The 13661-nt window shown below is 44.2% G+C and overlaps 3 protein-coding genes across 6 annotated transcripts; all 3 read right to left on the bottom strand.

The window, feature by feature from the left end:
- Positions 1 to 64: 64 nt before the first annotated feature.
- LOC109478588 (Williams-Beuren syndrome chromosomal region 27 protein-like) lies at positions 65 to 3085 on the bottom strand. The gene is made up of 5 exons (XM_019780252.1): positions 2891 to 3085; positions 2480 to 2605; positions 1765 to 1900; positions 1417 to 1509; positions 65 to 829 (listed from the first exon to the last, which is right to left on the bottom strand). The coding sequence occupies exons 1-5, from the start codon at positions 3005 to 3007 to the stop codon at positions 639 to 641; spliced, it is 663 nt and encodes a 220-aa protein (XP_019635811.1). The 5' UTR covers positions 3008 to 3085; the 3' UTR covers positions 65 to 638.
- Positions 3086 to 4004: 919 nt separating this feature from the next.
- On the bottom strand, positions 4005 to 9702 carry LOC109478586 (Williams-Beuren syndrome chromosomal region 27 protein-like). 4 transcript variants are annotated; one of them, XM_019780250.1, is made up of 7 exons: positions 9371 to 9702; positions 6766 to 6884; positions 6016 to 6157; positions 5610 to 5735; positions 5087 to 5222; positions 4707 to 4799; positions 4005 to 4595 (listed from the first exon to the last, which is right to left on the bottom strand). In XM_019780250.1, exons 3-7 carry the CDS (start codon positions 6139 to 6141, stop codon positions 4405 to 4407), a joined length of 672 nt encoding a protein of 223 aa, XP_019635809.1. In that variant the 5' UTR covers positions 6142 to 6157; positions 6766 to 6884; positions 9371 to 9702; the 3' UTR covers positions 4005 to 4404. The 4 variants fall into 4 exon arrangements, with proteins under 4 accessions (XP_019635809.1, XP_019635810.1, XP_019635807.1 ...); XM_019780248.1 differs by having other exon boundaries at positions 4006 to 4595; positions 6016 to 6154; positions 9371 to 9701; XM_019780251.1 differs by lacking the exon at positions 9371 to 9702 and having other exon boundaries at positions 6766 to 6891.
- Positions 9703 to 10814: 1112 nt separating this feature from the next.
- Positions 10815 to 12952, bottom strand: LOC109478474. Its single transcript, XM_019780012.1, has 4 exons — positions 12636 to 12952; positions 11828 to 12048; positions 11423 to 11573; positions 10815 to 11018 (listed from the first exon to the last, which is right to left on the bottom strand). Exons 1-4 carry the CDS (start codon positions 12915 to 12917, stop codon positions 10815 to 10817), a joined length of 858 nt encoding a protein of 285 aa, XP_019635571.1. The 5' UTR covers positions 12918 to 12952.
- Positions 12953 to 13661: the final 709 nt, after the last annotated feature.

Genomic DNA, 13661 nt, shown 5'->3' with positions numbered 1-13661 from the left:
ATCAGGTTATGATGCGACCGCGTAGCATGCCATTGGTCATTAAACCACAGCACAGACTAGAAAAGACATCACCAACGGTTTTTATTCATTGCCAGCGTCAAGACGAGATACTAGTACATCATCATCATCATCATCGTCCGGCTGCGGAGCAGTCGACCACAAGTCTTCCCCACGACCCGCCGCCAGGTTGGCAATGTCCTCTGGCCGCCGTAGGTCACCCTCGGCGTCCCCCAACAGATTCCGGATGTAGCCCAGGTAGTCGAGTCGCTGGCGCCCTGGGCGCCTTTTGCCGTGCGTCGGTACATACAGGGCATATGTCCGGCATGGTTCCCCCACAGGCATTCTAAGTGCATGTCCCAGGAATCGAAGTTGACGCTGCCTTACCATGGATACTAGTACACATACCTGAATCAAATGCTAATATGGCAATAACTGTATAAAAAATTACATGGGATTGAATACATAAAGACAAAGGTTTTGTTACAAATGCAATGTTCATAAGATCACACACCAGAGCATACATGAAAGATGCTGGACTGAGAAAAGGGTCGCTCAAAAACTTCTACATGGTTCCCTTCCCTAAATATCGCTCAGTTTTTCTACGTTGGAATGCACATTAAAATCGGGTTCATTCTTTACTATTGAGCAAGCACCCTATAGATAAACACGACGCCATCTTTGTCGTTGTAGTACTTGGGAACGATGTCACGTGCCATTCTTTCCCAGCATCCCTTGTTTTCCAAGGCCACCATGGCGGGCTCCAGTTTGCCCCTGTACGCCTCTACAGTGTGCAGGAACTCTTCCCGCATTGCGATGCAGATCAAACCGCCTGAAACACAAACAAAAACAGGGCTGTGTCGCTCAACCGACATGCACGCTACTGGAAATGGAGTCCTTATAGTCTTTAGAGCAGGACGATAAGCTACTCTGGAATAGTAGGTCAACTGTCCACCGAGTTCAACTGAGCTAAACTGGCACCAGGCAACTTCCATGTAACAGAGATTATACGTATACACTATAAAACTGCTACCGTGGCCGATAAGTACACGCCTGCGTCAACTGCGCGAACACCTGCGTCGTCTGCGCAATTCAAAGACCTGCGTCGTTTGCACAGAAAAAAGCTGCGTCGTCTGCGCAGAAGAATGCTCTTTTGCGCAGACGACGCAGCTTTCTTTTTTCTGTGCGGACGACGCTGGTCTTTGAATTGCGCAGACGACGCAGGTGTTCGCGTAGGCAACACAGACGTGTATTTGTCTGCCACGGTAAACTGCTATCAATGTTCACCAAATTTCAGTTCAATGATTTACCCTCGCGTCAATGGATACCAGTGTGGTCAACATTTAATAGCCATAGGCGTCATTAATTCATTCATTAAAGCACTTAACAATTGCAATTATTATAAGCGTCATGCCTTACCAGGTTTAACGATGCGGATGAGTTCCGGGAAGCAGTCGTCCTTCAAGTGACCTTGACTGAACGAACCGCAGCAGGCGATGGCATCATAGTGATCTGAAATAGATATGTATAAGTATGGTTAGGATGTTAATGTCGCTGGATTCTCAAACCAACAAACACACTGAAAACAACGAAGGCAATAAGTGATTTATAAGCAATCTGTGAGGCGTAGAGACTTCAGTTCTGACAGTATTTCAGTGAGCATTGGTTAGAATATCTGTAACTTTAATAATGTAACATCATTTGAACAACTTTGATTGTTGAAACGGTGATTCAAACATTGTGAACACTTTTAGCCTTCACACTTACCGTCTTCTATGTCGAGTCGGCGTGGCCCCAGGAAGTCACAGATGTACCTGTGGTACAGGTTCCTGGACTTGGCAATGTCTAACATACCCTGACTCCCGTCAATCGCATCCAGGTTGGTATAACCCAACTTCAGCAGCTTTAGAAAAGACAAAGACCTAGAAAGATGGAGATCTTGTTGTGGAATTCCAAATTAGCAAACTGCAGCTATTCACTGCCCGGAATACTCAAATGGGTTGGCCCGTATTGCACACCCTGTCTACAACGTATCTGTATCTGTATCTGTATAGCCGGTATAACCGCCTTTCGGCGTATGCAATGCACAGTAACGCACTTCAAGGGGAGGGGTGATGACCTTAAAAGATATGTAAGGATTTAGACAACCTAGTACCTACGGTCGGGAATCCAGCGACTAAAAAGATGCTTGCCTAGCCTTGTGGAACAAACTTCATATGAATGCTGTATGTTAAGTGTAAATAAGTAGGATTGTGTCTGTAATTGTGATGTTACATGTATTTGTATTGGAACCCTGGAAGAATAGCCCATAATGGGCTAAAGGGTATCTCAATAAACTGAACTGAAATATGAGAGAAAAAGTTTATAGTTGTTCAAATCGCGTCTCGTGTAACAAGCGTGTCCCAAACTTCAAGAAAACAAACCAAACTTTACGATGTGAAGACGACTATAATCATAGGTCACTGGCGTCTTCGTGCCTTACCTCCGTCGCACACAGGCCGGTCCCGGCCGCTACATCCAGGATCCGTGCGGCCTTGTTACCTGACATGACCTCAGCTAGAGCCTCTGCACACTGCCGGGGACCGTTGTAGCTCATGTCATGCACGTACTACAAGTACGTTCGGAAGAAAAGGAAATTATCAGTTTATGTAAAGCACTTACGAAAGACTAATCTACGGTGGCCCTAAATTGTGTCGGCGGGTTGATACTAAGATTAAAACTTTGATTTAGTTTCTTTAACACAGAAAAAATGACTAAACAGGTGATTTTGAAGGCACTAGAATTGTGCAAAAGATAGCTAATTCAATAAGATGTTACTGTGGCTCCATGTTTTATCTGCAACACATTATCTATGTCTAATCTATTGGAAGAAAGGTCATCAGAAGACTTGTACCTTGTCGTACTTCTCTGCCATGTTATCGTAGTGCCGAAGGACTTCGGCGCTGGTTATGCCAGGTTTCCAGGTGCCAGTTGCGACGCAAAAGGCATCGGTGGCTTCGTTGTTCGCCATTTTTCTTCACGTGATCACTGGAAATCTGTGTATGACAAAAGGTGATGGCTTTTACCACCCAAACCGAATGATTTACCTAAACGATTGATATTGAATTAGAGTAGACTACGAATAACGGTGAATAAGAATAGCTTGCTACGCCTCACGGAAAAGGCATGTAGACCCTTCCAAGTAGTAAATGGTGGTGATTATGTAACATCACGTAACCGCCAAGGTCGTAAGAGAGTTTGAGTATTAGCTAAGTCAACACCGTATATGTGGCCAAAGGTTATTGTACACTGGGGGTGGCGTGAGCCTAATGTAAATCTTCTGATCAACATACTACAGGGCGCAAACTCAACTAACTTTGAATTAATCCATGATAATTGTTAGAGAACTCGCATGTTTCAGCGATAAAGACAAAGATTTCATGGTAACATTTAATATGCTTGTAGGGTGCCGCTTGAGCAAAATAACTTCTTTGATTGTCCTATTGAATCAAACTATCATCCCTCTTCCAAAATATGGTGAACCCGACGAAGAATTCCGTCACGCTTAATGCTTTTATGAAACCCTTTGAGACCCTTTCCTACCCAATAACAGCCACGGTATACGTAAGGAAGCTTTAACCTTTGTTCCACATTTCTCGCTAGTACCGGTCAGAAAGAATAGTGTGTAGGGTGCCAAGTATAGCTGCATTATGGGTCCTAAAATACATGGTACAATTTATATGATTAGCTATCTTCAATATTGTAACATTTTACAATCCAGGGTGTAAAGGGCTGAGCGTCTGTTCTCAGACTTGCCCTGGCACAAAACAAGATTGCCAAAAATACAGACATCGCGCTTCCCACTTGTTTATTCAAGGCAGACGACAAATTCTAGCGACTAACGTTACATTTGTAAAAGGATAACATCACCATTTGAGATCCTTTATTTTCAATATATGAATTTGGCGGCTTACTTAATTCTATGCCATATCTGTGTCTGACACTGAAAGGTATTGACGATTGTGTACAGTATATCCAGATTGGATTGTATTAAGGCTGTTTATAGTGTAAGTGAACTTCTACAAGGTTCAGGTTATGCCTACCCAGTACCCACTACTGACCCGTTCAGGTTCAAGTAAACCACAAGCATCACCGTTAAATATTTTTATTCATTGCCAGCGTCAAGACTGGAAACAGCTATCATGACAATAACTGGCCAGCAGATCACATGGCATTAGTTTGTACAATTACAAAGGGTTTGTTACAAATGTAATGTTCATATGATCGCACACACTAGCATACATGGAGGCTGCCGATCTAAGAATAGGGTTACGCAAAAACTTTTATTCTAAACAGGATTCCCAGCATCCCTAAATAACACCCCGTTTCTTGCATTGGAATGCACATTAAAATCAACCGCATTCTTTACTATTGAGCAAGCACCCTATAGATAAAAACGACGCCATCTTTTTCGCGGTAGAACTTGGGAACGATGTCACGTGCTATTCTTTCCCAGCATCCCTTGTTTTCCAAGGCCACCATGGCGGGCTCCAGTTTGCCCCTGTACGCCTCTACAGTGTGCAGGAACTCTTCCCGCATTGCGATGCAGATCAAACCGCCTGAAACACATTGATGATCATCATTACCTTGCTCTACACAAAACCACTGTTTCAACAGTAGCAAAGCAGTGTCGAATTTCGTCTCCACCACAGAAGAAAGTTTTGCCTTACCCGGTTTAACGATGCGGATGAGTTCCGGGAAGCAGTCGTCCTTCAGGTGACCTTGACTGAACGAACCGCAGCAGGCGATGGCGTCATAGTGATCTGAAATGGAGACGGTTTTGTGCTCTCAATGTTGTAGTTCTCTAGATAAGTGACCTTCGGGTGATGTCCTAGCGTTTGCTTGTGACTTTGTTGTGAGCAAGGGACAAATAATCCACTCGATTTTATCAATAAGAATTTTCTTCTGCAAATTAGGGAAATTTAAAGAGGTTTTGAAATACACATATAAGATCAAGAATTTTATGGAATTGCCTGAGTTTGGCGGGCTCTTGATGGGGTTGGTTGGAAAATCAGAAAAACGTTAACTACATCTCTTTCCAAGGCCTTACCGTCTTCTATGTCGAGTCGGCGTGGCCCCAGGAAGTCACAGATGTACCTGTGGTACAGGTTCCTGGACTTGGCGATGTCTAACATACCCTGACTCCCGTCAATCGCATCCAGGTTGGTATAACCCAACTTCAGCAGCTTTAAGAGACGAAAAAAGACACAGATTTAGCAAGATGCAGATCTTGTGCAAACTGCAGCTATTCACTGCACGGAATATTCAAACCACATGGAAATATGTTGGCCTGTATATGCACACCCTGTCTACAACGCGAGGCATAGTAACACACTACAACTAGTACAAGGGGAGGGCCGGGGTGCTGACCTTCAAAAATATGCTAGGATTTAGCTTAGACAATCCAGCGTGACTAAAATGACGCTAGAAGGAAGTCTTGTAGAACAAACTTTAGTAGCACAAATGAATTTATAAATCGCGTCTCGTGTAACAAGCGTGTCCCAAACTTCAAGAAAACAAACCAAACTTTACGATGTGAAGACGACTAGGTCATTGGCGTCTTCATGCCTTACCTCCGTCGCACACAGGCCGGTCCCGGCCGCTACATCCAGGATCCGTGCGGCCTTGTTACCTGACAGGACCTCAGCTAGAGCCTCTGCACACTGCCGGGGACCGTTGTAGTTCAGATCATGCAGGTCCTAACACGGGGAACAGTTTCTAGGATGAGGTTACATTAGGGCTTTGTACCTACAGTAACAGCTACCTGTGAAATCATTCAAGAACATGCCCGGACCTGAACACCTGGTGTACCTCGTTGTGTTTTTTTCCTCGGGGAAAACAAACTGTATTAATGTGATGTAGAAAGTCTAAAGCTGACTGAGCGAAAAAAGGATTAAGTTAGATTATTCCCGTGACAAAAGGTAAACCCGCTCCAAATTATTGTAAGACAAAGATGACAACAAACAAGAAGTCCCGCACCTTGTCATACCTGTCGGCCCAGTTGTCATAATACCTGAAGACTTCTTCTCTGGTCATGCCGTGTTTCTGCGCACCGTGGCAAAGGGTGTCACTGAGTTGAACATCTACTACGTCATTGTCCGCCATTCTTCTTGTTAATCTGCTGTGCGCAACAAAATTGCTGTCAGTCAAACCTGTACAAGTGACCATCTCTACATTAAGGCCTCCAAACCACTTTTTCGAATTCGTGGCCCTTTGATAAATTTTTTTCCATTGACACAAATTTTAAAAATCCTATCTATGGTGACGACCTGTCCACATAGACCAAATTTTCTCGGTCTTCTGAGTGGTCTTCTTGGGCAGTGTGGCTGTATTTTATGTGATTGTCCGCCATTCTTCTTGTTTGTCTGCGCACAATTAGATTTTTACTGACCTAGATTTCCCGTGACCAGATGGTGCCAAACAAAGCACTCTCAGCAGCTGTCTATTTCTGATAAAATCACACTATGATAGCAATATGGATAAAACTCCCCATACAAACTCAAAGATTCTCGTAGTATTTAGAGAAGTACAAACCAGATAAACATGGCGGAATGTGTATACTAAGGCTTTGTCACCAACATGACGTCCAACATGGCTATCAGCTAATTAAGGGCCGGTATGTAGCCAGCGCCACTGGGCATGGCTTCTGGAATTGCGACAGTGTGTACAAATCTATCTATGTCGAGACCAAAAAAATTGAATAGAAAAGTACGAAAAAAATGTTGTTACCACAGTGATGTCCGGCCACAGAGCGGTGTGGTGTCAGTCGGTTGCTGTGCTTGAATGGGCCTTGAATGAGTGGACAACCAGTGAAGCGCAGATAGACTACTCCAGCGACCGGCGCTATCCTGTGAGGCAGGTCAGAGGTTACTAGGTCAAGCGTCTCAGATTACCCGCGATTCGTTTTCTCTAGTACCATTGCTCAATTTGCTGAGGACTATTGCTGCAATTCCTCTAGCTGTGTAAATGATGTCCAGGTACCAAAAACCCCCATTAATTGAAGCACTTGTGCCTCTGTATTTGTGCTGCGGTCCCATTTAAGACACCACTGACGTCATCATCGACTGTCGAGGGACATCCAACACAGATCCTGTCTGTACGCTAAACGTACATGTAATCTCCAGGCAGGCAAAATCGAAATATATTCTAGCTTCAACCGGATCTTGAACGTACCACAAACTCGTGTCCAGTATTAAAACAAGATAAAGGTACTAGCATTTTTTAAAACATTGTGCCGAGGTGCATAATTCATCAGCCTTATTGTGTGGAGTATGTGACGCACATTTTGGATGCTAAATTTAAAGTGAGAGACGTTAGGGATATTTTAGAATGGGTAGCATGGAAGACTGCCTTCGGTCACGGTTATCAAGGGCTTCTCAGGAATGTCTTGAACACCTGGATATCTTAAGTATGCATACCTTCTTGAGTCATTTATGGTTTAGCATACAATTAAGTAAATTCTTGTACTGACAAAACTTCTGGCCGAGGTCATCATCGGACCAGAGCTCTGAATTGTGACACAAAAGGTAGCAATGGAAGAGATCTGAATGGTATGACCAGGTTTGCGTGACAACATATGATTGACACAACTATCATCAGGGGTCTCCCCGGGAATTTTTCGGGGAGTGGTGCTGGCATTTTTTTGGAGGGCACGCAGTGCCCGACGCCGCGCGAAGCGCGGCTGTGAGGGGGGAGAGGTCCGGAGAGGGGGGGGGGGATTCCTGGGGACTTCTGAAGAAAAACAAAACTTCTGAAGAAAAAACAACTTCTGAAGAAAAACAACTTCTGAAGAAAACAACTTCTGAAGAAAAAAAAAACTTCCGAAGGAAAAACTTATGAAGAAAAAACTGAAGAAAAACAACTGAAGAAAAAAATTCTGAAGAAAAAAAATTCTGAAGAAAAAAATTCAGAAGAAAAAAATTCAGAAGAAAAAATTCTGAAAAAAAATTATTCAGCACAAAGTTTTGATTGGTTTCCATCCCATTGTTTTTCTAAAAATCAATAATGTGATTGTATCAATTTTAAACGCCCTAAAATTAGCTTAATCGGCGCTTTAGGGTGATTGCGTAATATTCGTGCCCTATGACGTTTGACTTTTTACGGGTCATGCAGCTCTCTCGCCTGCGCCCTCCCACCCCTCAGCCGTCCGTTTTATGGGGAAATTTCTACTTTTTCAGAGGTTTCGGGGCCTAAAAACTAACACCAGAGGGAAAATAAACCACATTCGTTATTTTCATGGTAAATATCGCTAAAATGGACCACGCATTTTTCTTCCGCGTTGCCGATTTTGATTTTGCCTCGCCATGTGCTTCAGGTCGATAGCTACTCGCCTTCCCCCGTCCGGTTTTGTGGGCAAATTTCTGCTTTTTCAGACGTTTTGTAACTTAAAAACCGACAGAAGGCGAAAAATAAATAATATACATTATTTTCATGGGAAATGCCGCTATACTGGCCAGACATTTATCTGATGAGTTAACCGAATTTTGCGGCCGCCACATGCACATGGTGCGGTACGGTAGGGGAATTTTCCACGGCTAGTTCGTAAACATATCGGCTTTATAAACTTATTTTCGGGGTCGAGGGCTTTGTTTTACAAACCAATCAGACAATTAGCGTTGTTTACATGACTTAAAAACGCTAGCGGGGCGCCCGATGTTCCACCAATGATAGCTATTCTCTCGGTAGCGTCGTGCGAAATGGTCATTGTTTACTCGATTATCGCCCATTCACAAGTTCCAGAAACAATGCCGACGGGAAAATGGACGCCACTCGCGTCAAGATTTCGATGTTTTTTTGCCTATTTATCCGCGAAAATACGAAGAGAAGACCCTTAATTTGAAAATTTTGGGAGTGGCGCTAGAATTTTTGGGAGTGGCGCACCGCCGTTGCACCATTGCCCTTGTATGGCAAAGATATGGCGTCGTGTGTTTTGCCCAGGTTCGGCAGAGTTGTTCGCCCTTCAGGTGGACTCGGAGAAGCGCTTAGGCCGCCCTGTGCTGTTACTTTTGCTGCGATTTCAGGTTTAGATGCGATTTCAGCTTTACACTTGATAAAATAGTACAGTTTCTTCAATCTTCAATATCTAATCATCCAAGTATGAAAAGCCTGTATTAGTGAAGCCTGCAGCTGCCGGGCTACGCAGTACAGATACCGACATTAGCGGGTCGACCGGTCGGATTGGCCGCCCTGTCCTACCTGAGTTATGGAGCTAGATCACAAAAGACACCGAATAAACCGTACTATCGTACACCATTCTGGTACACGTAAATTGACATTATGACGTTTTTGGTAAATAAATCGATCGATGCACTTCGGAAAAAAATCATCGTCTTACCGGCTGTGACAGGTTCTTCCACGAGTGGTATGACGCCCGTCACTTTCTGCGCATATGAATGACTGCTGCCCATCTCGTTCCCAGGTATCCAGCGCTGTGACCAAAGCGCCCTGGGGTCGTGGTTGAGTCTAGTGGCAAATCACAAAGCCGTGCATCATACGAGAACGTGCGCAGTTGTCTATTCCAGACAGAACTCAACTACGACGTATTTTGACAAGGCACGGTGTACGGTGTGCTACGAATGCAAGACCCGTTTAAAAACTACTTTCTATACGGCGACTCGGCCACAAGTAGATAGAACATTGTGGCGTTGAAGTACAATCAGGCAGAAAACACAGTGGTAGAAGCCCAGGTACATACGCATTTTAGCACGTACAGGAACAACCCGGTCACTGCACTTCATTCTTAGAGGCTCCTCAATGTTACCCTCTATGTACAACTTTAAAACGATGCAACTCACTCAGGTTTACATTGGAGATACTAAGCGCTTCTAGCTCTGCTTGACTGTTTCTAACAGTCAATTAGATATAGAAGTCCAAATACTACGTAAGTGTTAATGGGCCTAAATTCTCCTCCTAGCTCTGATTGGCGGATGTTTTTCCGCCAATGAGATATAGGAGGTTACCATGTAATCTTATCTTTCAAATAGCTCTGTTAGCATTTAATTTAATATTTTAATGTCTTGGGGTGGTGGGACTACGGCGCACATGTCAACTTTGTATATTTAAATGTTAATTGTACCTTTTTTGTGTGTGGCGCTGTTAATATAAGTTGTTAACTTGAGTGCAGCGTCACACTGTCCTTGTTATGTCTGTATGTTTTGATGAATAAAAAAAAAAAAAAAAAAAACCCGGTCCGATGCCCGCTAAAAAGTTACCGAACATCTTCTGCCATGTGATTTTGATCGGATATGAGTCATGAGATAATGGATCACGAAATGAATTATGGATGATACCATCCCAGGTAGGCCTGCCCCAAAGTCACAACAACGAAACGACTTCACAACAACGAAAAGACTTGTCACATTGTCGTGTACGTGAAAAGTGACAAAATAACAGCTCCGCGGTAGTAGTGAGGACACATACCGTACCATTGCAATCGTTTTCCCTCTGTATGGCTGACGTAAAAATTTGTTAACAAATATCAATTTCTTTAATACCTGAACAGTGAAAGCACCTGTTGAGTTATGCTTTCAATATTCGGCGATGGCTAGGCGAGTCGGTTGGCGAATGCTGTAGGCAAAATGTTAACAACAGTAATGATCTCTATTTTTTATTCACAGAAAAAAGGTGAGGCCCTTTCAAAGACCTTTAGCTTCGCACACACACATTTTAAAGAGCGGTGTCACGATGACTGTTGAAGGTGACAAGAGGGTCTTGTGTTAAACAAACAAACAAACAAACAAACAAACAAACAAACAAACAAACGATATTAGATTATGGGTTCAAATTTCCCATGCATTTCGCATGGACTTGACGGCCGGTTTCCTCCTGTTGTCTCGGTGTTGTTTTTTGTTGGTGGTTGCGGACCTGCGGACCCTCCTGCCTCCCGGTGCCTTCTGTGCGGACTCCGCTGGTCTGGGCCGGCCCGCAGGAGCCGTCACCCCTCCCCACCGCACACGTCTGCTGCTGCTGCTCACCCGGCTTACCTGCAGGAATACAATGCCGTAGGCTACCTTGTAACAGCAGATTGTCTTTACAGATGAACCCATATGTCAAATTAGTCGTAACACAGCATTATATAGTATATTAAGTTTGGTCTCTTCCCTTGTTCAGTATCAACACTGCAGGTAATATCTTATCTTTAGTCTCTGATGCACCAGTAGTCGTCTAACTACTGCATGTGACCAGGGAAAAACTCTTATGATATTCTGCATTTGCCGAGTTACAGAAATGTATATGTAAACAGTTGCCACTGTGTAAAGTGTGAGTGTTGAAGATATTAGACGAGTGAATGTTATTATCATTGTGTGGCGTTGGTGATGTCAAGAAGTCCATGAAGATTAGTATTCGAATTTTCGTCGCATCAGAGTCTTAAAGTCTGAAGTTTTACCTGTCTCTGCGGTTTCGGTGACTCCACCAGCGGTTTATTCCTAACATCGTCCTCAGCAGACACCCAGTCGTATGGGTACGCGTTGGTGAACCCGTTGGCTTCAAACTTCTGCAAGGCGTGATCAGGTATCGGCACCACGAAGCACACAGACCTAGAACAATATTAACAATGGTTTATTCAGTAAAACGAGACTGCGATATCAGAGTGAACGGACATGAAAAAAAACATGAAGGGAGGAGAAAGCAGGTTGGCAGATTGTTGTATTCAACTGTCAAATAATTAGACTATATAAGCCCCTTAGAGGGAGAGGGAGGGCTGGGCCCCGCCTTCCAATACCTTGACCTTAGGGGCAGTGGATTAACAACCCACTCACGGCCCCCTATCTTTTTACCGCGAAGCACAGACCTGGGAGGGGGGCGGGGCGAGTGGTCCACTCCGATGTCGTCCTCGTCCGGCCGATCCTTACACTGCGCCCACTTGGTCCCAAGCAGATACTTGTTCACCCGATGCCGTACTAAGATCCTATGGCAGAGAATGGCAGCGACGATGGTCAGGATGAGCAGGAGAAGTCCGAATACTTCCACCGCCGCGGCTGTCAGCAGAGCATACGGGCTCACCCCCTCAACCTGAATGAATGAACGAACGAATAGACGAACGAATGAATGAATTACTATGACTATGATCAACTATATGAAATGTATATCGCAGCCACCGGCTGAATTACATTATTTAACAGTAAATACATAAAACAATTGACATGAATTAGAGCTGAAACTTCGAAGAAAGATGGCGGGCGCCATCTGAAAGCGTGCGTATCAGGCTACTTCCTTATTTTCAACAATCATTGACTTCTAATTATCGGTGATTTTACAAATTAAAGAATCATAGTAAACTGGTTTACATCGTCTTTAAAAGTGTGCAGTCTTGCGTTGAATCGTGTGTATTTCTATTTAATTGCCCTGTGCATGTAAATCCTCATTACGGGACAACCCACTTACCAGCGGAACGTTATCTATCTTTGAATAGACGAAAACAAACCTTCATTTTACATCTACTATTGATAACAAAACACGTGTACTATAATTGACAATCAAACGTAACCACTAATACTTGACATTAAATCTAAAAGGTTAGATCTAACCTTATCCATAAAATCACAATGGATACCCCCCCGCGGAATTCGAATCTGATAGATAAAAATCACAAACAATACCTCCAGTGGAATCTGGTACTCGTGTTCCTCTATAGTCGCCATGAACCCCAGCACGAGTTCCAGTGCGGCGGGAATGACGGCGGCAATGGACGAGTACATGGCAACAGTCATGAGGTATGAATCTGGCGAGTTCCGACGCGTGCTAGCCTGTAGAACCACCGATCCCGCCAGGATGTTCAGACTTGGAACCCACATTGTTGCGCAGGGGATTCCTAAGAACGACACCGCCGGTTTGGTGTACCCGGTGAACTGAAGATACACACCGCCCGCTCCGGCGCCCATCGCAAGAAGCGCCACAAAAATTGCACTGGCGCCGACGATAGAAATCTTTCTCAACAGATTTGTATCAAATCGTCTCTGCCACATATTGTACCGATGAAAGACACTCTCCAAGCAGAGGTTGATTGGGAAGATTGTGATGTTTTGTGGCAGCCAGCCAATACTGTTTTCTGCCAGCCAGCCCAATCAACGGTGACCTAATGGACAGTGTCTTGCTTATTGGCTAGTGCCGGTTGGCTACGACGTCGCCAGTCAGAGCTGCTCGGAGTTTGCTAGATGACACGTCTTTCGTCGTTGCAGATACTTTGACCACGCAAGATTTTCCAATATGCCGTGCGTGGATCATCCCAAGGGCGTAATATATGTATTTCCTTGAGGATTTACTGCTGCGTGTCTATTGTGTCGCTATTGACACGTGACACATAGCAAGCAAAGCTTTGTCTGTGTTCAAAGGGCAGCGGTAAGAAAAAGGTCACCCTGCGTTGTTCTAGTGTCCTTGTTGTTTGTCCTCTGTAGTCTACAAGCAGATCTTTCGATGGCAAAGTCCCTACAAACCGGCGAGACAGTGTCCAATTAATTATTGGGTCGGCTGTCAGAAAACGGCCACAATCTTCCAACTCAACCTCTGCCAGGAGAGTGATGTGCTTTCATTCTGTTGAACGACTGCATTTTAGGTGCATTTGTCGTTGTGATGACTGGCAACTACAATCTGTGTGCAAATACAAATATTGCTGAAGTGTCATTCAG

Source organism: Branchiostoma belcheri, unplaced genomic scaffold (assembly GCF_001625305.1).
Source record: "Branchiostoma belcheri isolate BF01 breed outbred unplaced genomic scaffold, Haploidv18h27 scaffold44, whole genome shotgun sequence".
Classification (NCBI taxonomy): Eukaryota; Metazoa; Chordata; class Leptocardii; order Amphioxiformes; family Branchiostomatidae; genus Branchiostoma; species Branchiostoma belcheri.
Note: the sequence above shows the minus strand (reverse complement) of the source record. Positions and strands in the feature narration are given on the sequence as shown.